At 37.7% G+C, this 26,458-nt stretch overlaps 1 protein-coding gene across 7 annotated transcripts in view; it reads left to right on the top strand.

Annotated features, from left to right (window-relative positions):
• LOC135088676 (myotubularin-related protein 3-like) overlaps nt 1-25,625 on the top strand; it is a 31,251-nt gene extending 5,626 nt beyond the window's left edge. For 3 of the 7 annotated variants that reach the window (XM_063983610.1, XM_063983607.1, XM_063983611.1), the window contains 16 exons: nt 1,685-1,947; nt 3,305-3,512; nt 4,115-4,293; nt 4,481-4,745; nt 4,921-5,111; nt 5,399-5,594; nt 5,756-5,941; nt 6,231-6,398; nt 6,633-6,755; nt 7,406-7,456; nt 8,181-8,314; nt 8,491-9,453; nt 9,927-10,035; nt 10,193-10,303; nt 10,664-10,869; nt 17,086-25,625. In XM_063983610.1, the coding sequence (XP_063839680.1) occupies nt 1,685-1,947; nt 3,305-3,512; nt 4,115-4,293; nt 4,481-4,745; nt 4,921-5,111; nt 5,399-5,594; nt 5,756-5,941; nt 6,231-6,398; nt 6,633-6,755; nt 7,406-7,456; nt 8,181-8,314; nt 8,491-9,453; nt 9,927-10,035; nt 10,193-10,303; nt 10,664-10,869; nt 17,086-17,242 (3,510 nt within the window). In that variant the 3' untranslated portion in view covers nt 17,243-25,625. Of the gene's footprint in view, nt 1-1,684; nt 1,948-3,304; nt 3,513-4,114; nt 4,294-4,480; nt 4,746-4,920; nt 5,112-5,398; nt 5,595-5,755; nt 5,942-6,230; nt 6,399-6,632; nt 6,756-7,405; nt 7,457-8,180; nt 8,315-8,490; nt 9,454-9,926; nt 10,036-10,192; nt 10,304-10,663; nt 10,870-13,080; nt 13,124-17,085 lie in introns of all 7 variants that reach the window. The other 4 variants (XM_063983612.1, XM_063983613.1, XM_063983608.1 and 1 more) reach the window with 4 other exon arrangements.
• Nucleotides 25,626-26,458: the final 833 nt, after the last annotated feature.

Genomic DNA, 26,458 nt, shown 5'->3' with positions numbered 1-26,458 from the left:
GTGAGGTCATAGAGTAGTGTGATGAGCAACACTGGCCATGAGCATTCAGCATGTTCTGCCATGGCCTTTCATTTAAGAAAGATCATTGTTAGAGTTATTTTATCTCAGGTTACATGACAGATTGCTGGTTAGGTGTCATTGTAGAGACACTAGTAGCTCATATCTTGGGTCTTGTGTCTCAGTTTTATTGTCAGGTCAGAAGACTTACAGGAACTGGCTAAACACAGAGTGAATATAGAAAGTTACTCTTACTAGTCCTGACTATACTTAGAGATGCAGAAAATATAGTGTAAAAAAGGATGAATTGGCTCTGTTAATTGATTTATGTATAGTGGTTTATAGAGAAAGTATCATAAGAGGCTCTTCATACTTGTTTAATTTTGAAGTCTTGTGTGGCATCTTATGTTGGCAGTTTGAGTAAGCATGAGTCAGTTTAAGTTCATTATGTGCAGGGAGAGATAGCAGGGAGAGATAAATGTATTACCCTTGAATGGTAGTTATAGATACATTAACTTTTCATGGTGGTTTCTAAAGCTTTCCTTGCTATTTATATCTCTACTATACAAATTTTAATGAAAGAATTTTTGACACCTGTACTCTTGTTATTGTATCCATTATGTAATAGATATATTGATGTATGCAGATGATGTTCAGAGGTAAGGGGGTTCATGAATATTATCATCCTATCTGGACTGGTAGCCATGGTGAGATAAAGGCTGCACAGGTGAATGTGGGAGGTGAGTCACCCTTATCTGGCGCCACCACCATCGCTGCCACCACTTCCACCAGCTGCTCAAACACCTGTGTCAGTGCATGCGAATGTTTTCACATTCCTCCGCTCACCCAATTAATGGATGATGATAATTCTATGTCAGTCTTTATGGGGCAGTCTATGCTGTCATCAATATGTGATGTGATGTGATGCAGCATCATGGTGCAGTAGTAATATGAGCAGTGAACTTTCTCATTGTTTCTCTGTTATGGATGCATGGCCACATTCATACAACACACACACACACACACACACACACACACACACACACACACACACACACACACACACACACACACACACACACACACACACACACACACTTTATTATTACACACACAGACAGACACACACACACACACACACACACACACACACACACACACACACACACACACACACACACACACACACACACACACACACACACACACACACACACACACACACACACACACACACACACATAAGAGGTTTTGAGAATGACCAAAGAACATTTCACATAGAAATATTATGATCAGATGAATTGTCTCTTTTCTTTCCTCATATTTAGTTACACATGATTTTGGAGGTATAAACATCTCTAGATTCACTTTCCTTTTTACTTGTTTATTGCAGTTTGTCACTTTACAGATATTTACTATCTAAGGGTCATATTTTCACAAACTCTTTATTATTTTATGACTTAGTAGACAGACTCTAGTGGCTTAAAACTTATTTATTCTTCCCTTATGCTTAATGGATATAGCTGTTCATGTGCCCCTATTACTTGTGACTTGACAGGCCCAAGACTTGCATCCAAAACAAAATCTGCTGGTTCACAGGCTATAGTGGCCTTAAACTCCCATATTAATGTTTGCTGTATCATGTTTATTGCTTTTCATACATTCCTTATTCTTTGTGACTGGACAGGTATTAGCGGCCCAAGACTCGTATCCGAAGCAGATCTGCCAGTTTGATGAGCCCTCCCTGTCCATCCCGTTCATCCCTCTGAGTGGGGAGTACGCCCTGTTTGTGGGGCGCACCTCAGAGGGCCTCATTGCCCACTCCAACTACCGGGTGTTCTTGCAACAGCGCGATGCTACGTACCATATTCCCCTCGGGGTGGTGGAGGTAGTGGAGTGTCGGGAGATCTTCTTCCTCTACCTGCTCTGTAAAGACACCAAATCTTATAAGTAAGTGAAGACTGGCTTGACTTTTATCTTTATTAATTTATTTGTACATTTATTTTTAGGTCCTTGTATTTCTTTTTTTATATAGTTATTTACTTATTATTATTTATGTATTTATTATTAGTATGTTATTTAGTTTGCAACTGAATGAATGAATGAGTGAATGTATGTATGTATGTATGTATGTATGTATGTATGTATGTATGTATATATGTGATCTCTCCTTGGCTACCCTTGGGGATGCTGGGTGTCTAGTGTATATATATGGAGGGAGAGTGAGAGTGAGACTGAGTTAAGTGAATTTCAGTTTTCATGGTTGTTTTTCTCCTGCAATTGTTTGTTTAGTGCCACTGGGTTCTTTGTGTTGGTATTGAGTATTGTGTAGGATAATTTTTTCTGGTGTTTCCTACTATTGGTTATTAGTTATGGAAGTAAGGAAAGGCAGAAGTGAGGGCTGCATAGGGTACATATCTTATATCCTTCCTCTTTAAAAGCAGCAGGTCTTGTTTCTCTCAATCCCTCCCTCCTTCCCTCCTGTCTCTTTTCTTTTCTCATTTTTTACCTCTTTGTTTTCTTTTCCTTTCCTTTCTTCCTTTTCTTTCTTTTTATTTTCTTTCTTTCTTTCTTTCTTCTGTCCTTTTTCTTCCTCCTTTCTTTCTTCCCTCTTCCTCTCCTTTCTTTTTCTTCCCTCCAACCCTCCTTCCCATACTTAATCACCACCACCACCACCACCACCACAAGTGTCTCTTGCAATGTCACTATTGATATTTTATTACTGTTATTGAGTAAGGGTTGTATGGCCTTGAAGCGGGTCTCCTTGCCTGCTGGGATCCAGTACAACCTGATGGACATGTCTGGCTGTGTGGAATGCAAGGAATGTGAAAGTGGAGCCTGAGTGTTGGTGTGAATGAGTGGAGTGGCATTTCACTTAAGAAATTTGTTTGGATTGATTTTACCTTTGATTTGGAAGGTATTTTGTGTTCTTGGTCTTTCAGTTTATTTAGATTTGGTATAGAAAGGAAAGCATTTTTTTTTATTTTTTTTTATTATTATAGACTTCTCAGCTAGAGGAAAATTATTATTATTATTATTGTTGTTATTATTATTATTATTATTATTATTATTATTATTATTATTTATTTATTTATTTATTTATTTATTTATTTATTTATTTATTTAGTAGTAGTACTGTCCTTATTCCTTATATTCTGATTAATATGATAAGTAATACCTATCAGATTCTTATTATTGGTAAGAGAAACCTATCCATTGTGATTGTATTGTTGCTGTACTTAGTGATTGCATTGTTTCTTTACTTACTGTTCTGTATGCATTGAAATGTTCTGTTGTCCCTTCCCAGATGTACGTTCCCAACTGGCGAGCAGTGTGCTGAGTGGCAGCGGCGTCTGACCAAGGCTTTGTCTCTCCCTCAACGTCTTGAAAATGTCTTTGCCTTTGCCTTCTACATGTGGAGCATGGAGGAGACGCGTGAGCTGCACAATGCCCTGGTTGAACCTGAAGGCCAGCAGTCTTATGCTGTACGGGCTGAGAAAATGTTTGATGAAGAGGTGAGTTGCTGGTGAACTCTCTTGGTGAGAGTGTTTTGTTGGCTTCTTTGATTAACAGTGCAGAGGTGATACTGTTTTGTTTTCCAAGAGGGGTAGTGATTTATGTATCTAAAATAGAAAGGCCCACTGAGGTCCCTGTACCAAAGTAAAAGAGCAAAAAAGAATTGTTCAAATTTAGAAGAGTTTCTTGAGATCTCCCTTTTCAAGTCACAGTAGGGGGATGATTCAGAATTGGGTAGGGAGTTCGAGAGCCTTAGCTTGTGTACAGCATATTGAATTTTGTATTGTAGTGATGTTAATACTTGTAGTTAATGTTAATGCTTGTGGATAAAATTTTATAACATAGGTGTACTGTAATGAAGAAAAGTTGTGATAATGCATCCATGTTATAATTATCTATTTGGAGTTTTATCTAATCGTTTTTCAGATATCTAGTTCCTCTCTCTCTCTCTCTCTCTCTCTCTCTCTCTCTCTCTCTCTCTCTCTCTCTCTCTCTCTCTCTCTCTCTCTCTCTCTCTCTCTCTCTCTCTCTCTCTCTCTCTCTCTCTCTCTCCCCCCCCCCCAACAGTTGCATCTAGTTAACCTTTCATGCAATGTTTCAGGTACGACGACTCGGCTTTGACTTGGGAGGAGCGTGGCGCATCTCAATGGCAAACAGTGAATACCAGCTTTGTCCCACATATCCCAAGAAGCTGGTGGTTCCGGCATCAATCAACGACAATGTACTGGACTTTGTGGCACGGTTCAGGGCAGCAAGAAGGATTCCAGCTGTGGTGTGGAGGTAAGAAGAGTAATGAGTTTTGAATGAGAAATCAGAGTTTGAAAAGATTGAATGTTTAGGGAAAGTCAGCAAATCGTAGAGGAGAGACTTACCTTTGTAGTTTTAACCGTATGATTAATATGAAAAAATTATAAAAGGTTGACTTGATTTAGGTATAGATGAACATGTGTTTGCTTTTCTCCCTCAGGCATGCCAATGGAGCTGTCATTGCTCGATGTAGTCAGCCTGAAGTTGGCTGGTTGGGTTGGCGTTCCAGTGAAGATGAGGACTTGGTGAAGGCCATCTCTGAAGCTTGTGCCTATGACAGCCCCATCTCATCCTCCAATGGTATCGGTATTACATCCTCCCAGCTGGCACCACGAAACGACAGCGACAAAGAAGCCGTTACTCCATCCTCTGATATTCCATCTCTGTGTGATTTGCCAGAAGCCAAGGCTCAGGCAGACATAAAGGTAGGTTGTTCTTTACTCTGATGCACATGACACCTCGATTACTGCTGGAAATATACATTGTATCAGAAAATTTTATTGATTAATTTCTTGCTTGATATCCTGGCTATGGAGATGATTTATATTATTCAAGCTGAACACGGTTAATCTTTAACAAAAATTTATCTTCTCTTTGCAGAAAGTACTAATTGTGGATGCTAGATCATATGCAACAGCTGTGGCCAACCGAGCTCGAGGGGGAGGGTGTGAGTGTCCAGAATACTACCCTCAGTGTGAAATTCAGTTCATGAACCTTGCTAACATTCACACCATTCGCAAGTCTCACCACGCCCTTCGTCAGCTGGCATCCTCCTCTCCTGACATCCCCAAGTGAGCTGTGTGTGTGTGTTTATGTGAGAGAAAGAGAAAGCATGAGTGTATTTATGAATTTATCAGATTGTTAGGAGATACCTCATAAAACTTCAAATTTTTGTAAACTTGTAGATACAACAACAGAATATAGTCATGTGTGATATTATTTAGTGTTGTAAAATCTAAAAACTCACAATTATTTTATTCCTGAATGTATTTCAAGACAGTAAGTTACGTTTCTTTTGATAACATTCCACTTGTATTCTGGAAAATTGGCAATAAGATTCTACAACTCTTATCTTCAGTTGGTTGTCCTTACTGGAGAACTCTCGGTGGCTGGGACATCTGTCAGGACTGTTCAAGGCAGCTGTGACAATAGTACAGGCGGTGGAGCGGGAGGCCAGGCCAGTCCTTGTTCACTGCTCAGATGGATGGGACCGAACACCCCAGCTGACAGCTCTCTCTCAATTGCTGCTTGACCCTTACTACAGAACTATAGATGTGAGTAAAGCTTCTGGTTTCTGGGCAGCATCTGTTGAAAGTTTGGCATTGAATGACTAGACATGTTAACAACTTGCACTACACTGGAGACCTTGCTGTTGGTTGCTGGCAGGTTACTGAAACTTCTATTATGTATGTAAACTTACCAATACTTTTGACAGGGCTTTGTGGTTCTCATTGAGCGTGAGTGGGTAGAATTTGGCCACAAGTTCAGTGACAGGTGTGGTATTGGCCGCTGTTGTGAGGACATCAATGAGAGGTGTCCGGTGTTCCTGCAGTGGCTTGACTGTGTCCACCACCTCCTGTACTGGTATCCCACTGCATTCCAGTTCAATCAAGCTTTTCTGGTAAGTGTTCATGGTTTTAAATTTATGTACGAGATGTGCTGAGATATTAAGATGATCTAAAAGGCTTTTTGGTTAACATATAACCCAGTGTTGCATATTAGTTTTATACAATCCTTTTATACTGTCAAGGAAGGATTGTCATTAAGTGCTTGTCATTCCTTTCTTGCACCATTCTTTTCTTTGCAACATAGTATAACTCAAGTCTTTTGGTGCCTCAAATTAATCACTGTCAATCTGCTCTGTTCTTTTCTCACCTATGTCCACTCCTAACCCATCATTGTATCAACAGGTCAAACTAGCACAGCATGTGTACAGCAACCTGTTTGGCACATTCCTGTGTAACTCTTCCCAAGAGCGGGTCCAGGCTGACATTGGCGACCGATCCTACTCTGTGTGGTCCTTCCTCAAGGCCAACAAGCAGCGATACACCAACTACCTCTACGTCCCCACTCAGCAGGTAAGTCCCCTCACCACTCTCTAATGCATGTCACCTCCCAATGAAATACTTTTATGATCCCAGTTAGTAAGCAGGTCCTCACATAAATCTGTCTTTTATTAACATCCTCTTCCATCAAACTCAGCTGGCAGGTTGTCGCATGACTCTTCTGTTAATAAATTTCCCTTCCCACTTATTACAATATTTCAAGATATTAAGGTAGAAATATGTGGGTGAAAAAATGTATTTCTGCAGGTGCTATACCCCTCGTGCCACATTAAAGACCTGCGTCTGTGGACGTCAGTGTACATGCCTGAGATGGGTGAGGTGACGGCTGACACCACCACCAGTGCTCACCCGAGTGTTGGTGATGATGAGGTGAGACATTGAATTGAGAAGACATGCTCTGTTAACTTCTGCCATCTTTCATCAGCCCTCTTTTTAGCACCATGCACAGCTTCTTTTGCTTGTCTTCTGCTTTCCTTGTACCTCTATATGACATTTCATCCTTCTTTTGTAAGCATTCCTTAAATGCCTTCCTTTTTTCCTCTGTAGCCACCTTAATCTTTTCTTACCACCATTCAGTTTTGTTTCTTACTCCAGCTCACACTCCTGCCAAACATCTCTGCTTTCTCCACTCTGGCTTTCTTAAAATTACTCCCTTCTACCTTAACATCATCCACGTCATGCTCTGTCATTTTGATTCAATCTTTATTCAACATCTGAAACTACTTTTTCATACCTCTTATCCAGCTCCCTCACTTTCAGAATGTTCCTCTCTTCTCTTTGCCTTGCCATACTCCACCACACACAGCTTACCCTAAATCAGGAAGTGGTCTGACATTCTCTTCCTTCACCACTCTCACATCCACCAAACCAGCCAGTTTTCCTCCTTCAGATCACCACATGATCTTGCCTCTGCTATGTAAACTTGTGAATCGCTTTTGTGTTTAACCATGTGTTTGCAATTGCTTGCTCTTGCTCTGCCTAGAAACCTATCAAACTTTCTCTATTTCGATTCCTTTCAGGTACCCTGCATCTACTTACCACACCATCAGCTACCTTGCTACCAACAACTAGTATGTTGACACGGGTTTCTATGTCTCGCAGACAATCATCCAAATCAGTGCAAAAATTAATCATTATCTGCACCTCATCCCTCTCATAGGCACTCAATTCACCACATCTCTCTTCCTAACCTCAATTTCAAGCACATCAGCCTCGATGACACTTCCTTCCATTTCATCACATGCTGGTGCACTCTCTGACTTAGCAGTATGGTTACTCCCTCCCTTGCTCTCCCTCTCTACAGCAAATGCCCTTCCTTTCACACTTCCAAACTGCTGTTCACCTTTGGCTTTAATTTTGACTAAACTAAGAGCTATTACATTGACTTTCTGCTTAACATTCTTCCTATCTTCTCACTCTTACACACAGTTGTACTACATCCACGTACATTTGGTGATCCGAGTCTTGGGGATCAGGAAAAAAAATCACTCCCTTCCCCCTTCTTTAGTGTTTTGTCTTTTTGCTGGGGATTAACTACAAGCCCACTCGCTGCATCCCTTTCTACCACCTTTTACAGTACTCAGGGAATACAGTGGCAGTATTCTTACTACCCTTCTTGTTTTATTTTCTCTCATAATTTATACAAGTAGCTCTCACATTGCTGCATTGTTAAAAAGGGGACTTCCATTTTGATTATAAGTAAAAATGTAAGAGTGAAGCATTGGTTCCAGGAAGAAAGTTAAGTATAAAACAGTATGCAGATGACTGACAGTGGAAAACTTTCACTTGTGACAGGATGAAGATGAGGACATTCAAGGTGGAGGAGGAGAATTAGTCAAGACCAAATCATATGATGACCTCCTGGCTGGTACCTCCCCTCCCTCACACCAGCCCCTGCGGCGCTCCTCAGACCCAAACATCAGAGAAAGGTGAGGCTGCTCATCTAAGGAAATATACACTTCAAGACCTGCAGTGGATAGTGTAGTACTAGAAAATATATTTATACTCTGTTCTTTTCCCTGCAGTGGACCTGATATGGCTATGCTGAATTCCTCCCTTGGTAGTGATAGAAAAAAATTATGCTCATTGTTCTTTTCTCTTACAGTGGACCCAATATGGCTATGCTCAACTCTGCTCTTGGAGCTGAATTAGGAAATGATGACTCTGAGGCTGCTGTTGACCATGCCAATGAGGACGCAGCCAGTGAAGACCTGGATGCCTATGAGGATTCCACCAGTGAGCCCATCGGAGAGAGGCAGAATGATGAATCAGAGTCATTGACTTTGTGTGAGCCGTCTGTCTCAGAATCTGAAATCCATGAATGTGTGAGCATTGTGCAAAATGAACCCTGTGATATTGGTGTTGAGAGTGGTGAGGAGGCAAATGAGCTGCTTGGACAGGAGTGTGTTGAACTGCAAGAAAAGTGTATTATTAAAGTAACAGACTCCAAGAGAGATACGAATAGTGAAAAAGTGCACAACAGGAAAGGAACAACAGGCGAGAGGCAGTTTAAGAGCTTGGCAGAGCAGTCCATAGAGGGCTCCACGGATACGTTAGTGGCAGAAATAGGAATCATTGCAACCGAAGAAAAGGTCTCTCAGGATAAGAATAGTGAACAGATGCCCATGTTGAACAGAGAGGGTGGACAGAATAGCCCAAAATCCATATTGCAGGGTAAATGCTTTCCATTCATGAATGGGGCTGTGGGGGAGGAAGAAGTGAGTGCAGCATCCAACAATCGTAAAAAGCAATCAACTTCATCTAATCCAGAAAGCATTGAGGACCGAGCCGAGAGAAGGACTGTGAACGGCGTACCCAACATGAGCTCAGTCATGCATAGTGTGGCAGCGTCTGGTTGTAGTATTTGTCTCCAGAGTAAGAAATTATTAGATGAAACAAGTGCTGGAGACTCTTGGCGCAGTGCTGGGCTTATGAACGAGGGCTCCATTGGGGGAGGGGCCGTGCGGGGGGTTACCACGGGACCAGGCAGTCGGGTGTCTCTCTACTCCACTCCAATGCACTCGCGCACACCTTCATCCTGCATACCGTCAACCCCTTGTGAAGATAGGTGGGTGTTTCTGTTGCTTTGTGGGTATTTTTTGTGCTGAGTTTTATGTCTTAACTTTACAGCATGTGTGTGTCTGTGCTATTTATTGAAGGGAAGCTTTTATTGTTTTGAAAAGAAAGTGAAGATAAATGCCTATCTATTCAAGAAGGATGCCTGGAGTAAGGGGTAGACAGATGAATGACATGAAGCAGAATAACTTGGCACTAAGAACTTAATATTGTAGTTTTCTTTGTTGTTTTGAAGGGAAAGAAAATTTGATCTATTGAAGGTGCATGTTCAGGATAGGGAATATGTATGTGGAAGAGAAGCAGAATAATTTAAGCTCTAGAAACTGTAATAAATGGAAATGGTACAGCAGATACCCACCAGAGGAAATGTTTCTGGAGGATGACCATTATTAGTGTTATACTCTTCAAAATGTTGGTGTAACTATTATGATTATGAAAAGCAAATTGAAACGTTTCACCTTTCAGGCTTGGTGCAGGAGATAGCAAAAGTGGTACTTTCGCTACACTTGATGGACTTCATAGTGTTAGTGATGAAGTGACCAAGAGACTGCACCAAATTCTTCTCCATCATCAGGTAACAGGAAACACTTTTGCACGATAATTTGCAACAATCCTTGTATGTAGCCATTTTGCTAATAGTTTTATGATAATTTGTAATGAATAGCTGTCATATCTTGTGTATGGTGATGAGGCTGGGAATGCATTTATGTAACTTGATGCATCTATTCCAGTCTGAGAAGGAATCTCTAAAGAGGGACCTGCAGGCCACCAGACATGCTCTGTACAACCAGATCCAGCACAACCGTTGTCACAACCACCACCACGATGGAACAGAAGATCAAGTGAGTTCTTAATTGTGTTTAGAATATTTAAAAATTAAAGTAGATCTCTCGTACCAGTTTGATTACTCATATCACACATTACGTTCAAATAGGTAAATGTTTTTGTTACTGTTGCACTGAAGTGAAAAGTAAGAACTTGTGGGAGAACTTGTACAGTGGCAGATATTGTGGTCAAAAATTTATTATGAATGAAGGTAAGTGGCCATGTGAGGATGTTACTGTATCTTTAAATGTTTGAGGTTTATTATATTTTGTGTTCCTCTGTTTAAGAGGTATGAGTGATATCTTGCACAGAAAAGGCAAATTGTACAGAGAAATTAGTTTTGTGCTGTATTAATGAATGTATGTTGTGATCTTCAGATGTCCCTGCCCGAGAGTGTTGGTTCAGGCTCGGGTGGTTCTGTAGGTCAGGAGTCTGGTGTGTCGGACACGTCGTGGGAGGCTGTGGAAGAGGGAGACGCCCGGCCAACACTCTGGGTCCCTGACCATGCTGTGGACTCCTGCATGGGCTGCAACACTCAGTTCTGGATGGGGCGACGGAAGCATCACTGCAGGTTAGTTGCCAGGTGAAGAAACTTTTGTTTTTCTTGTAATATTAAGGAAAGTAGAGGTTTGTAGCTAAACATGGCTTTAACCTGTTGACACTTAGCACCTTATTATTGAAGATTATTCACGCTTTCATTCATTGACTGGTAACAACACAGTTGGCTAATCCTTAAGACTCATACAACTTCAACTTGATGAATTATTGAGCATTAATACATCATCATTTAACATTCGTAACATTAAGCGTGCAGGAAAATTATGACTATCCCCAGAATTTTACATGAATTATGAAAAACGTACATTGTGGGCTACTGAAAATATAAAAAAAAGCTCAATTTTTCTTTCTAAAGAATTTAATGCAACTACAGATGATGCACAGTAGTGTTAACTCCTTAGGAGAAGGTCTTTTTGTGAAATAGATGAGTGTTGGAGCACCAAGAGGGAGGCATCACACTATTGACAAATATTGAATTATTTTTTTGATGTCTGTTGTATGGAGTTGTCTAGGGTAGGTCAGGCATAACATAATCCCAAGGTGCATACTAGGTGCCTAAATTAAACCTCGCAGGTCACCTATTATTAGTGACAGGTAACTGATATTGTAGCCCTACCCATGGATCCCTGTTATTTGGGCTTACTATGGTGAGTCTTCTCAATACATTCCCCTGCTGTCCACTTGAGGTAATTGGTTGCTTCGCTGTAGGAGCTGTCACGACCACCCTGTTAGAAATACGTGGCATAGGTAACAGAGGCAACGATTGCTTATGCTTTTTTGTGGTACCTTTTTAGGGCCCAATTTATTTGGCTGCTGCACACACCACAGCAGGGGCAGAAGAATGTATTATTTTGTTAGCTGTGCTGTAAGAGGCAATTAGGAGGTATGGAATGAAGGGGACTGAGGACCTTTTTATTCCTGCATTGAGATAAGTTGTGTCTTGCCTAGGTATATAAAAGGCCCACATTATTTTACTTAATAATCCTCAAGAACTTGGAAAGTTATGGGTTATGTGTTGGTAACCCTGGTGTTGTGGATGGGACTTCATCATGGATAGTCTAAATAACCACATGAATACCACAACCACCTGCCCATTGCCTTCCTGTCTGTGCTGTTAGTAATCAGCACAGCTTCCTGTCCTTCATAACCAAGCTAACTTTTTTAATGCATTACATCTGTCTATTCCCTTCTTGTCCCTGTCCCTTTCACTCATAATATATTTGTTACACATTACTCAAGACATAAGAAATTTATGTACCAACCAACTAAAACAGTCAACTAAATATATGGAAGAGTCTATTTCTGTAATTGTGTGACCAGAAAGTGTAATAAATGGTTCACACTGCATTGACCTTACTATATTCTAATCATGTTTGGGTGCATGCTTGATGTTCTCAGTGTGGGATGATTACAAGTTCTTTTTGTAATGGTCTAAAAAGTTGTGTTTTGTCATAATTCCTTTTTGGTCAGTATGCAGTTTTTCTGTTGCCACTGATCAAAGAAAACAGAAATGTTCAGGTTTATACTGGTGTGTGAAATTGTCCTACTTTCCTCAAGCCATTTTATTTGACACTTGATATTATTAGTGTTAGGATTTAATGCTTAATATAGTTATGATCATTTACATTCTTGAGAAACAGATGTGGCTTCCTGTGTCATTTTACTTACTGGTTAGTACTATTAGTGTTCAGATTTGATGCTCTGTATTGCTCTGGTCATTTACATCATGGATGGCGGATGCATCTTGTGGAGTGGCAGCCTGTCACAGTTTGAAGTGGCTTTCTCACTTGGTGTTGTTTCAGGCATTAGATATTAGTGCCAGAGATAAAGACTTGTGATCAAGATGGCTTGAAGAAAGTAAGGTCATTTTAGATACTAGAATAAGGGCATAGGAAAATAAGGAGACTGTAAGAGGCAAGTTGACTGACACAAGACAGCTCCTTAGTTTACCTACACACAGCAGCTCTTAACAGATAAATCTGTTTTTCTAGTTTGTTGGTTATGGTAAGCTGCATATTGACCATTTTTGTGTTAGTTATAACATACTAATCTTGGAATTATTTTATATAGATATTTTTACTATTAGTTGGTGTTTTAAATCTTTGGCATTTATTTTCAATTTGCACTTTATTTTAAAGATTTTGGTTTTAAAGAGGTGTAGCATGTAATTTTTAATGAATTTTTGAAAGTTGATGTGTCATTTTTAAGTTATTGAATGTTTTTCTTGTTGGTTCAGCGGATCATCTTGCTCAAGCATCCAACCACTCAACCAATCAGAGGTAGAGCATCCTGAGTCTGTCTTGAGTACTAATGTCACTCATGGCTTTTCTGTTCTCAATACTAACTCCTGTGTGACCTTTGTGGAGGCAGAGGATCACTGAACACTCTGTAGAGTTGTGCAGCTTTATATTGCCCAGGGAATGAGGAATGATAGAAGGTCAGATTAGTTTTTAATGAACATGCAAAATTTTATTGGTGGTGGACAGGAATGAATCATAATCCTTAATGTTTTGATAATTTAAATTGTTGACATATAAATATGCTTGCTGTACTTTTTTGTTAATTTAAATTTTACTTAATGACTTACTAATTTGACATAAAGCAGTCACTGCAAGCTTTAATACATGTGTTTATAACTTGGTGAATTTTGGTTCTTGCATGCATGCTCCCACTAAAAAGTACATAATGTGGAGGGAGGTGTATTTATTACTCATGCTCTGTCCATGTTTTGCCCTATTTATTCCCATAACTCACCACTTACGTGATGTGAGTCTTTACTTCCCTGTAACATTATTTGTAGTATTGTTGTAAAATCTGTAGTGTATTTATGTAATCATAATACATAAACACATGGTAAGTACAGGACCCCAAAAGAAAGTTTGTGTCCTTGATTGCAATTCTTAATATCTCTCTTTGTCTATCAATCCTACTCTCTTATCATGTTCCACTGTGATTCTCGTGTATCTGTCATATCTATCATACTCATAAACGTCCTCTTGGTCATCTCACTGTCTGCCATACTTATCCCATGGCCAAGCCAAAGTAGGATGCTGCATTTCACCCCTCAGCCACTCTACTTGCATCTCATTTCTTCATCTTTACACAGCAGATCTGTTGTATACACTCATTATTTTCACTATTTTCTCTTCTCACATCAGAAGAATTCCAAGTATAATTCCTTATTTCTTTATTATTATCATTATTATTATTATTATTATTATTATTATTATTATTATTATTATTATTATTATTATTATTATTATCATTATTATTATTATTATTTTATTTATTTTTTTTATTTATTTATTTATTTATTTATTTATTTATTTATTTTTTTACAATGTTTCATTTTGATTTGGGCTAATGATCTCCAGAGGCTGTGTATTTACCTAGTTGTATTTACCTTTGTGTGTGTGTGTGTATGTGTGTGTGTGTTGTAAAGTCTGAATTGGTTCACCAACAAAATACTTTACGAATACCAAATATATGTGGGGGGGGGGAAATGTTCACAATTTATGTAAAATAATTAATGGTAAGAACTAGAGGAGCTTCTTTGCATTGTTGCATAAGTGATGAAACACTGCTGCGATGAAGCCATGTTTTGTTTTCTTTTGGTTTTATTTGCTTAGATAGGAATGCACATGTTTTAACATTAGATCAGGTTACAAAAAAACAGCTTTGGAACCGTGTTTCTTATGACAAAAACGTTTCTCTGATAACCATGCTTTATATTTTACCAGTCATCAGTTGAACATGAACTTTGACAAATTTTGTGGAAGAGTGACAACTTAAATTACACACAAGCAGTGCCAGACGTGATGTGGCATCCAACTCTTTCAAAATATGGTGTTAAGCTGGCAATATTGTTATATCCTCCCCAGAGTATGAGTCTAAAGAACTCTGAAGAAATTTGTACCTGTTGCCGTTATCCAATAAGGTAAGAAGTAAAATTGTCCGTAGGTGTTACTAAAGCTTGGTTATTCAGAGGCCTTTTCCAAACAACTAGATGTTCTGTAGTCTTGCTTAAATGATCTACTTCACCAACTGTGAATACAAGGAAAGATTCTTGATAGCATGTCATGATGTAGCTTACTGTTTGCAGGAAGCATGGCAGCTATTGCAGTAATTGGAAGAAATAAGCCAAGAAAGCTTCTTAGCAAAAATGCATAGCAAGCAAAAGTAGTACTGGCAATAGTAGGGGACTGATAAGCACATGTGCTGGTGGTGGGAATGGACGGTGATTGTTGCTATCTAGACTTGGTTACTCTGATTAAAGAACTCAGGGGAGTTGTTGGCCAACCCCAGCCTCTGTAACATGTATCTCTACACAGCCTCTTGTATATATGATCAGTGTCAGTGTTTCCTGTGCGATATCATGAATGGATCAAACAGTACACTGTAAATAACAAATACGTACTCTTATATCTGAGAACATGGCAATGTAGATTTTGATATTTGTTGCATAACTCTAACAATGAGACATTTATGCATTAACCTTCTTGAAAATGACTTACAACTTTTTCATGACTACAAACTACTATTCATGAATTCTGATAATTTGAAAATAATATACATTTTTTTTCTGATTTTCTAATTTTGATTTTGATTGTTCAGTGTGAAGGTAATACTTTTTCTTATTTTCTACTTGCATCTGATACTTGGTGCACTGTAGGATTTTCTACATTTTGCATTTTCTGGCTGATCGAAAGCATGTTGAAGGATTTAGTTTTGAGAATGGAGATGCTAAGCTTACTGGCAGCATCCTCAAGCTTATCTTGTCCATGTATACATAACATTTGCACTCCTCAGAAGCACAGATTGGGATGATTTTTTTTAAGATAATCTTTTCTTGTCAAGAAACTAATTGAGGCTGTCTTGCTGATGTTGTTTCACTTTGATACCACATATGCACTGAAGTAATGTGTTTGCTCTTTGGATGCAAGGTATATAATTTTCACTATTATGAAAGTAGAGGTGGTGTCTTGAAAAACAAGAGGGGGCAAAGATTACTGGGGGTTTGAAGACAAGTATAAGGATGGCAGGAGAGTTTAATGCATTTAGATACATCAAGTCCTTTGTATAGCTGTGAGGTGAATATAAAATGAGCAAAAAAAGTACTTGTATTAAAAAAAAGTTTTGGGAGACAGTGATACTGCTGCTTAAAAATGATTGTACAGTGAGAGGCATTGAGTAAAGTAAAGGCATGGATTTGTGTAATTTGTTGAAAGTGTCTGATTGGGATGCCTAGGTGCTAGAGGCATGTGGAAGGAATGATAATGAAAGAATTGCTTAAATCTCTTGAGTTAAAGTAAAGAGTAAATGTTGAGGGGAAGATAGAGCTAAGGCTAGGCTCTAGTGGGTGGTGGTTACATAATGCTGGATTGTAGTGTTTTAGATCCTCTAGAAAGGGATGGAGTGAGCTAGAATGGTGTGATATGCACAGAAAGGGTAGAGTTAGCTTGAATGGTGTGATATGTATAGAGATAATGTGAACGTCATATGTTTTTTGTACTTTGTACAATCTTTGCTTATTTTTCATTACTTCTTTTGGGTGACAAGTTGTATCAGGGGCATATTTTTATCTCCAATCCAAGCCCACAGTGGTCCCAGCATAGGACACAATACAAAGAAATGTATCTCAGAGCTTGATGCTCTGAAAATAAGCTAATTGATGGATGGAGATTTCTATAAAGAAAATGATAGATTCAGTAGGGAGGTGTGTGGAGAAAGAAAGAGTGGTTGCAGGTGTTGTAGGTGAATGAAAACCTGTCATGACTGGCTTGAACAGTAAGGTCTCTCACACCTGGTCTGATGAGCTGATCACTTCAGGTGCAAGGGGAGGGGGTGGGTTTATCATGATGCAGCAGGTGCTAGTCAGCTCTGCTGTTGGGTCCTGGTTCAGATTTGCCATGCAGCTGATCCAAATAGTTAATTACTATGCGTCATATGATTTCTCCATCTATTGCTTTCTCATTATAGTATCAGATTTGGAAACTCAATCTTGCCATCTGATTTGTTTTTTTCTTTTCTTTCCCTGTTTTTATTGTATTTGGAAACTCTTGTGAAGATTCTCCCCTCATAGTGTGCACTCTGCTGCACACAGAAGAAGGAGAAAATTCTCATGCTAGTAATTAAAAACACCATTATCAATGTTAAATTATATGTTTTGCCTTGTACAGTGCATGTTCATTTGTGAGGTTGTTAGGACTGAAGTAATTTTTATTTTTTGCCTGCTTTTCAGGAGTTGTGGTAAGATTTTCTGTTCAGACTGCTCAGAACACAGCATCCCCATCCCTCGTGAGCAGCTGTACCAGCCAGTAAGGGTATGTGGAACCTGTTTCTTTACCCTGGGAATGGAACACACAAAGCCAAAGATAGTTGCTGCTGCTTCTAATTAGTTTGTGGAGTATAACCTTGAAGGTATTGTAGTGTACCAACAACTGTGGTGTTGGTGTGTACTAGTTAAACATGAAAACTCTGCCATAAAATGTACACTAAGTTAACTTGATGGATATTTTCTTCTATATCTTTCGTAGTTTTCTGTAACTTGTGATCGTGTCCTGGGAATGTCAAAAATACCATATTTATTTGATACCTCTGGACACTTCGGAAATAGGTTTCCAGACAGAACTGCATAAACTATATGGAGAATTGGATTTCATACACATGAAACAAACTAACAGTAGCCTTAAACTGCCACATTGTTGATTGACCACCAAATTCTAAATACCACTCAGCCTACAAGATATGAACCATGCAGACTTAGGCACAAATTAATGTATGGTCAGCCTTCATGAGATTTTCTGTTATTTTGGAAGCTGCTTGCAGGCAACATACCTAGGTGTGCTAAGTAGTGTGTGCCAGACCCTCACTGTAGTCTTATATGTATCATGCTTGTTCCACCGGATGCTCTTGCAGTCCCAGAGATGGAGGGATGTGTGAAAGAAACATTTCCTAATGTAAATATGTCACTGGAAAATGTACAGATTATGACAGGACTATTCAGAAATGGTTCCAGACAGCATCATATATCAATGAAAACATTAAGCTGTTTGCAGAAGTGAGCATCTTATGGGATATGGGTGTATGGCTTTTTCTGGAGTTGTTCAGTTAGAATTCTAAATTATTTCATCAGCAACAAAAGTGTGTATTATTTCTTGTGGTGAGGATGTTACCTCTTGTATACACACATGCGTATGTATGCAGTATTATCATGATTTCTGCAGTTATTGTGTTAGTATTTCAAAGTGAATACCAGAAGCACATATGTTGGTACGAATGTATGTTGGGTGTATGTCTGGATGAATGTACATATTTCTGTAGAATCATGCGCATAAGCAGGATACATTTTGCTGTGAGGTGTTGCAGGCAGGAGAACAACAGGGTGGTGGAGTGTGTTTGTGTAGTGGTCATGTTAGGAGTGGCTTAGGAGGCTAATACGATGTCCTTGAGTGTGCATATATATATGATGTGTAAATACTTGTTGGGAAGTGATAGTTATTGTACATAAACTATTTTTCAGTAGTAAGGAGTTGCAATGGTGATATCCTCAAACTGTAGATGATGTCCAGTACCCAGACATTGGGATTTGATTCATGTTCCTCATAAAGGTCTGCCGTAGCAATTGTCTTGCTATGGACTCCACTGTATGACAATAGGTCGTCTTAAGGATGCCAGTGATGACAGGAAAGGTGGTGAGTATGAGAAGATAAATGCTTGAGTGAATGAGAAACAAAAACAGAGATAAAAAATTGTCATTGGTTGTAAGCGTACGGCAACTAAATAGGAAGATGTTTTGTTGCTGTAGTGATGTCTAAAACCCTCCAGATGGCTATACATTAACCCAATCCACATCTCATGTATTTTGCGAAATAATTAATACTAGGTCTTTGATGTTCTAGTTCATTATCATGTTTTTAGTACTCATGCTGTTGCTGTTTCAATATAATCTTGTAGCATCTTTCAGAGGTGTTTAATATGGGGATGCTGACCCAACTAATGTGATATAATGTAAAGTAGACTGGATATATGTATATTTTTTTCAAAGTGAAGTTAAGGATTCCTTCTGTCATTTAGTAGGAATTGGAAACTCATGGTCTTGTGGTGTTGAAAGGAGATAAGATGAATTTCAACTCCTAGTGTGCTAGTCATTTTGCTTTGCTCAACAGGCCATATGAATAATATACTCTCTACACTGTGCGTGCGCGCGTGCACACACACACACACACACACACACACACACAGTATAAGATGTATTATATAGAGATAATTATTACCTAGACAGTTTTAAGGATATTTCATCAGTGAATTTATATATAGAATATATATTCACACAGATTTGTGTGCATTAAAGAAATTATTTATACTGCATTTACCTTAAGAAGTATTCTATTTGCATAAGGTTACTTTTATTTTTCTAAGTTTGCATAGAGTTTCCAGATCTTCATTTTTGTGTTTATCATATATTTTTATTGTTTTATTATATGCACAGTCTATTTTGAAAAAAAAAAAAAAAGTTGGTTTATGAAAGGTGTCTCTATATAGTACATGAATATTTCTTTCTATACCTGCTGTATTATTGTGTGTCTGTACAACACATGTTTCATGCATGGGACAGCAATTAAAGGGCAGAAGGTAGCATATGATTGACACCAGACCAAAGCTGTAGTTAAGGTACATGTAATCTAGACTGGACTTGGAAAAGAGGGGTCACATCCATTACCACAGGACAGGCTTTCTATCACATAGTGCATACATACTGAAACATCTTTCTTCAATGCTTCCTCTCAACATGATCAAGACTGTAGATAGACCCTGCGGATTGCTGGGTCAGACATTGAGAGATGCAATTCATGGTTATTTCCAAATTTCACACCAAGATCAATACTATATATTTTTGTTTAATATTTTGTTGATGTTCCTTGATGGTGAACATGTGGGTCTTGACAGGTTAGCAGAGCTGATCTGCAGTGGCATGATATTGCTAGTCAGTGGCAACTATCATTTTGAATCATAATCAGAACTTGTGTTTTATTTTTGTCATGCAGTGGAACCTCAAAATCTACGAATTTATGCTGATTAATTTGTACAGTCTTGTGGCACATGATAAAACCATTAATATGGGATAACATTTAAAGTTCAAACAAATGCATTTAATTGCATGCCATAAATTTTAAGTTATTCAGAGAGGCTGAGATCCCCCTTACAGGGAAGCAGCCCACACATAACATCTTGTCTTATTATAGGAACAGAAATATAGAGATGATGATTCCTAGTCCCCTTGCTCCACCCCATTTACTTGCTCTGAGTATGGTAGCCACAATGTGCAGTCAGGCACATATATCCTATCACAGGGGATGGTACTAGTTGTCAGTCATTCATGCTTATCATTATTGCAAGCAAAGTTCTGAGTGTGTTTATGAGAATGAAAACATACATATTCTTGAATGTTAAATGGATATTTATTGTCCATCTCATAACTATCTTTAGTTTTTGTAAACAAAGGTTCCTCTGCATTATTTATAATTTGCTATGCAGTGTAAAAATAATTCCGAGTGTTTATCAGCACACTATTGCTTGTCTTGGAGTGGTAGTTGTGTAGTTTTCTCTGCATATCATTTCATGCATTTCAGCTTTGAAAGCTAACACCTGGATTTTTATTTAAGTATGTTGTGCAGAACTCAGGGTGTTAGTAATCATACTATTTGTGTAAAGCTATTTCTGTAGCAAATGCTTCCCATCAGAATTTCAGTAAAATTAATTATGAGAGATGACCATAGTGTCACAGGCAACATTCTTGTAACATTTGCTCACATTGCAAAGTATAACTTAGTTAACTTGAAAGAAAATTAAAAATAATCTTAGAGTTTTGCTGTGCAAAGACAGTAGTCACCCCACTATAATGGACTTTCTTACCCTAGAATATGTGATTTCTTTGGACTCTGACTTATCCTGTCCACACATCTGAGAATACCCACAGTCAGAAGTGCACTGGTTTTCTTGTAACTATTTGAATGCTGGTTATTGTGTTCATGGCTTTGTAATAGATACAAACAGCATCCTTTTATATATCTTTTTGTTAGGTTTGACAACTATTAACCCACAGCAGAGATCAATACATTTAATACAGACAAAACAGTATTTTTAACGTCGCTGAAATAATTAAAGTGCTTGACAAGTGGTAATCCATCAGAGTTTCTTAATTACTATTTTCTTTCTGTGAAGCTCTTCTTTGTTCTTATGGGAGTGGTGCTTCTCTCAAGCCACATCCTTTTCCTTATGACATTTACCACATCACTGAGTCCTCTCGTAGTCCTCTGCACAATGCTTTCATCTCGGTCCTTCCTCAGTCCTACCACAGTTTGGTGGGCGAATGTATGCATGGGAAAGTGTATATATGTACGTATGATTATTTATTTTGTTTATTTATTCTGTGATGCCTCTGAGATCTTTTCTGTTTTGGGCTTAAAAGGTAGAGGCTCTGTGAGTCAGTCCATTATAGTTGGGGACAGTGATAGTTATCCATTTTGGAAATAACTAACTTACAATGCAAATCCAGTGCTGGTGAATGTGTCAAGCATTATCAAGAATACATCCATCCATATACCTATACATGTATATTGCTGTTTTCATTAATGGCAGAAAAAGAAAATGAATTGGAAAACTACATTGACATTGATATCAGGTACCACAGCCTTAATTCTGACTGTAGATATGTATCCTTAATAAGGAATTAATATAGTGTCACATGTTGTATGCTTTTAACTTTCCATATGTATACAGCCTATTTGGATAGCAACTGTTATGTACCTATATGGTTCTTGTTACAGTAGTATGGCACTGTGAAACACCATTTATTTAGTGAGTTTCAGTATGTTTCATTTATTTACGCATTTTGAAGGGTGGGTGAAAATGGCTATTAGCTTAGAGCTTTGCAAGCAATGATGGCTCTGTGAAGGAGCAAATGAGCCCCCATTTTGATAACATTTCAAGCTGGATGTTTGAAACACCCAAAATTTGCTCATTCATTTAAAAAAAACAAAACAAGAAAATGATTGAAAATATGACATTACTAGAATTATGAAACCAAATACCATGTACTTCATGGAAATGTGACAGAATATGATTGATGATTCCTTTATTTGTCCCAATGATAAGACAAAATCTTTCAAATATGCCTCATGTTATTTACCAGTTATTACATCCAGTAAGACCATGAAGCAGTAAAATAAACCTGGTGGAGGCATTGGCCAGTGTGGTGTGTCCTGCACCACGTGTTACGACACTATCACATGGGAGCAGCATGGGGAGTTGTATATTGAAGTATTCTTTGTGTTAATCTTCACTTTTGAAAGCAATAGTTTTATGCACTGAGTTACTTGTATCCTGTATTTGTGTTGTATTTTATTTGAATTTGACCTGTATTATATATACTTTGCATAGTTTTGGGCAGAGATATTTTACTTGATCTGTGTACATACTAGGCTCAAGGTGTGCAGGTAGGTAACTCTGTAGTGGAGTATATTTCAGATCCAACCAAACATTGGTGATGTAGCTCATGAAATACTGTTGGTTACGTCAGTAAGGCTTGTGATGCAACTCTTCACTAGTCATTAGAACAGGACATACACACCCAACAACTTCTCTTCTCATGAATGCAGTATTTGCTAGAAGTTTATATTACATTTCTCAAGTTTCTCTAATACATGGCAGAGCTGGTTGGTGAATAACAACTATTTAGGTGAGAGTTTGTCAAGTTTGAAGACCATTTAGACGTGATGTTATAAAATATTTGAGATGTACGTATGAAAAGTTCATGGGTTACAGTGTTTGATTTCATGAATTTGTTTGTTCTTTAATAATGATGCATTCACTGAAAACAAAACAAAAGTGCTGGGGATTGTGGCTGCCTAAGATTCATTGAGGGAAAAGTTGCTTTTGAAGTGTTGTTCTTGAAATATTTTGTCTAGTATTGTTACTATTGCAAGGAATTCTTACATTGAAACTTGCCAGCTTATATAGTGCAAAATACTGTGATTTTGTCTTTACTAAAGGGCAATAAGTTTATTATTATTATTATTATTATTATTATTATTATTATTATTATTATTATTATTATTATTATTATTATTATTATTATCATCATCATCATTATTACTGAGCTTTAAATTGTGTCGTAAATTTTGCATCATGGCAGTGCTGACTGGTATTAAGTTCTTGTAGACAATTATGTAATCATCCTTAAATCTGGAAGGTAGATAGAAAACCTGAATTACTTCCATTCTCCCTACTTAAGTATGTATTCTGAGCTCACAGCAGTATTTGTAATTATCTACATTCTAAAGAGTCAATAACTTTGTTTTATCTGGCTTTACAAAAATTAAAGAGTTTAACTCCGAATACCAAGAGTTGAACTCCGAATACTTAGAGTTGAACTCCGAATACTTACTATATTCTGTTTTCTCAACTCTGTTGCAGTCATTTAGTCATTTGTGGACATGATAGCACCCACCTGCTGATGCTTTCACTCACTGATTGGCCCTCATAATCCAGCTTGTTTTGATGTGGTGTATATGGCAAATTGACAGATTTCTACCAAAACCCTAACTTATTTTTGAGGTACTGGTTTATCCAAATAAGAATAAACTGGTATCAAGACATGGTATTAAGAAAATTAAGTTTGTTGCATGTTTTGAAACAAAGTGGGGAGATGTACACTAATCAGTGAGTGTCCTCTGGTGGCAGAATTGTTGTGACAGTCAATGAAACAGAGTATTATAATAGGTATGGAAAAACCAGCAGTGCTTCTATTGAAAGTCTGATACCCAGCCAGACCTGATGTTGTCTTTGGTTTAAATGTTATTCCATTAGACTGTTAATTGATGTCTTATGTTAGAAGATGTGCTTAAACCAAAATCTAATCAGTTATACCCTCTTTTTGGGACTTGGTCTTAGTGCATCTTGCAAGGTAGGACATTTTTTATAGTACAAGCCCTTTTGCCTTGACTGAAAGTTCCCTTAATGGTTATAATGATGAACAAGTTTATTTTATTTTTATTTCATTAACTTCCCTGTCCAAGTTTGTCTGCAAGAAGATGATTGAAAGTGTACCATTACTCTGTTTAAGTTACTGCATTGCAATAAATTGTATTTTATTTCTTTCCATCTCTCTCTCCTTTAAGAGTGTAGTATACACTGTGTATTTCAAAAGGAGACTTTTAAGCCATGTCCACCTTCTTCAAGGGAATCCTAAATAATCAGCATCTTGAAAGAAATCTGACGATTAGGTTTAATATAGTGAGGTGTAAGAAAAGCATTCTTTCTTTCTTTCTCACATGAATACATGGGTTTCAAGTAAAAGGGCTTGACTGTATATTACATAGTTCCTTAGTGCCCCTTACAGTGACAAATACTCTTCAAATTTAGTGTATTATGATATTTTTGTTTTACATTTACTTTTTAATGACTTTTAATGGTTTTAACTTCCAATTGTTGATTTATCTGATACAATTTCCAATGTAATTGTGCATTGTAGGTAAGTAATATTTTGTAGTGGTTAACTGAAAATAATTTGTAAAACAAGAAATTAGTCAGGTAGTTTACAACTACTGAAATTTTGATGCAAAATGTTTCATATATAATATATAGTGTCAGATTTTTATATTTGAGTTTCATGTGCAGATAATTCAATAATTTGAATATATGTCTGTACATTCCCCTTCCCAAAATAAAAATAAAACAAAGCATATCACAATCTTAAGTCCTATTTTAAAGTGCAGAGCCTGAGCTGTTGAGCCCAAGAAGCCAATCCATTATTTGTGTCATTGGTGTCGAGCCGTGCCTGGTGCAGATTATCATGAGGCCTTGACTGTCACAATGTCTCGGACAAATCTTTAGCATTGTGTAGCTTGTGATAATTTTGTAATGTAATTAAGGATAGTATATATTTGTAATCCTATTACTGATCATTTTGGGTCGGGGCTCAAAAATAAAACTGGATTTTAATAATGTTCATCAGTATAGGTTTTATTATTTAGTTTATTGGCTCCTACTTTGACTGTGTTTCTATAGGACAGAAACTGTGCGTGTGCTTGTGTGCATGTGTGCGAGAGAGAGAATGAAAATGAGAGAGCAAGAGAGTGAGAGAGCGCACTCCATAGAAGCTCACCTGATGTGATGGAATCATACTTACCTGTAGTATGATGTGCCCCCTCTGTGATTGTATACTTCACTTCAGTTTGTCTGATGTCATGTGCTTTATACTGCTAGAAATTGTGACTAAAGAAAAAAAAGGTGTTCCCAGCCTGTTTCTCACAGCCCAGCAACACACAACTTGCCGGTGAAGACTTATGCACTTCTTTATTGCCAAGGCATTCCATATCTTTTAACTTGAATATTTTGATAAGAAAAAGAAACAATTGTTTTGTAGTTAAGAAAAAATAAAGAAATGTTACTATATTATTTATAAGAGGGATGTGCTTAGATTGAAGAAAATGATAATACTGAACTTTTTTCAAAACTTTATTGTCTTCCTGTTGAATTAGTATGTATCATGAATTATTGATAGTCCTTGAGAATTATGTGTTAGCATTAGCATAGCAGCCAAATAAGCTTTTCACAACATCTCGGCAGTGGTTACATACTACAGTTCTGTTCACTTATTTTTGGAGTAGTGTTAGGGGCACGCATCCTCACCAATCTTGTGCACTAGCATCTTGAAATCATTGTGTATGTGAATAATATGTTATATATATATATCTGTAAATAAATGGCATAAGATTACTTTTTTTTTTGTTTGTTTTTTGTTTTTTTTTGACCAGAGATTTTCCTTCAAAACATAGGGGAAGTTGCTAGGAGTCATTCCCTATATAAAAAATGTAGTATCTCTCCATCTATTGAAACTATTCATAGATTTGTCTCGTGTCCTCTTAAGGCTCTATAGTGACTGCATTAGCAACCTGATGACCGAGTCTATTCAAGACATTTACCACCTTAGGAACAAATTAATTGCTTGTTGTATCTCTTCATGATATCAGATGACTCAAATGAAGAGAAAAAGATGGACAAATAAAATGAGGAATAGATTGGTTTTCAAGTTCCAACCTGCAGCTAGCTTTCAGTAGTAAAATTGAATTAATAAATAAATAGATGGATAAATAAACATGCAAATAAATAAATAAATGAAAAAATTATTAAACAAATAAACATAGATGAATAAATAAAAGGCTGAAAAGTAAAGGAACATAAAACGGAAGAAGAAAAATAAAGACGAAAACAATGTACAGTATACTGTACTAAATTAAATTGGATTAGTAATTATAGATGCTGATACAGTAAAATCCCTCTTATCCGGCATCAACGGGACCGCCGACATGCCGGATACTTGAATATTGCCGGATACTTGAATAGAAGTGAAATTATGTCCACAATCACCACCCTACACTCATGCATCTTACCATAACAAAGATCAGCTGATCTTAATCAGCAGCTGATCTGATCAGCTGCTTGAGTGTAAGCACAACACGCTTCCTCTTTTCTACAACTTTAGGCATGATGAAGGCGTCAAGCGATAAACAGTGCACACGCGGGACTGAGTCACTGAGTAAACACAGTGC

This window comes from Scylla paramamosain, chromosome 31, assembly GCF_035594125.1.
Source record: "Scylla paramamosain isolate STU-SP2022 chromosome 31, ASM3559412v1, whole genome shotgun sequence".
Classification (NCBI taxonomy): Eukaryota; Metazoa; Arthropoda; class Malacostraca; order Decapoda; family Portunidae; genus Scylla; species Scylla paramamosain.
This window is presented reverse-complemented; position numbering and strand designations above follow the sequence as displayed.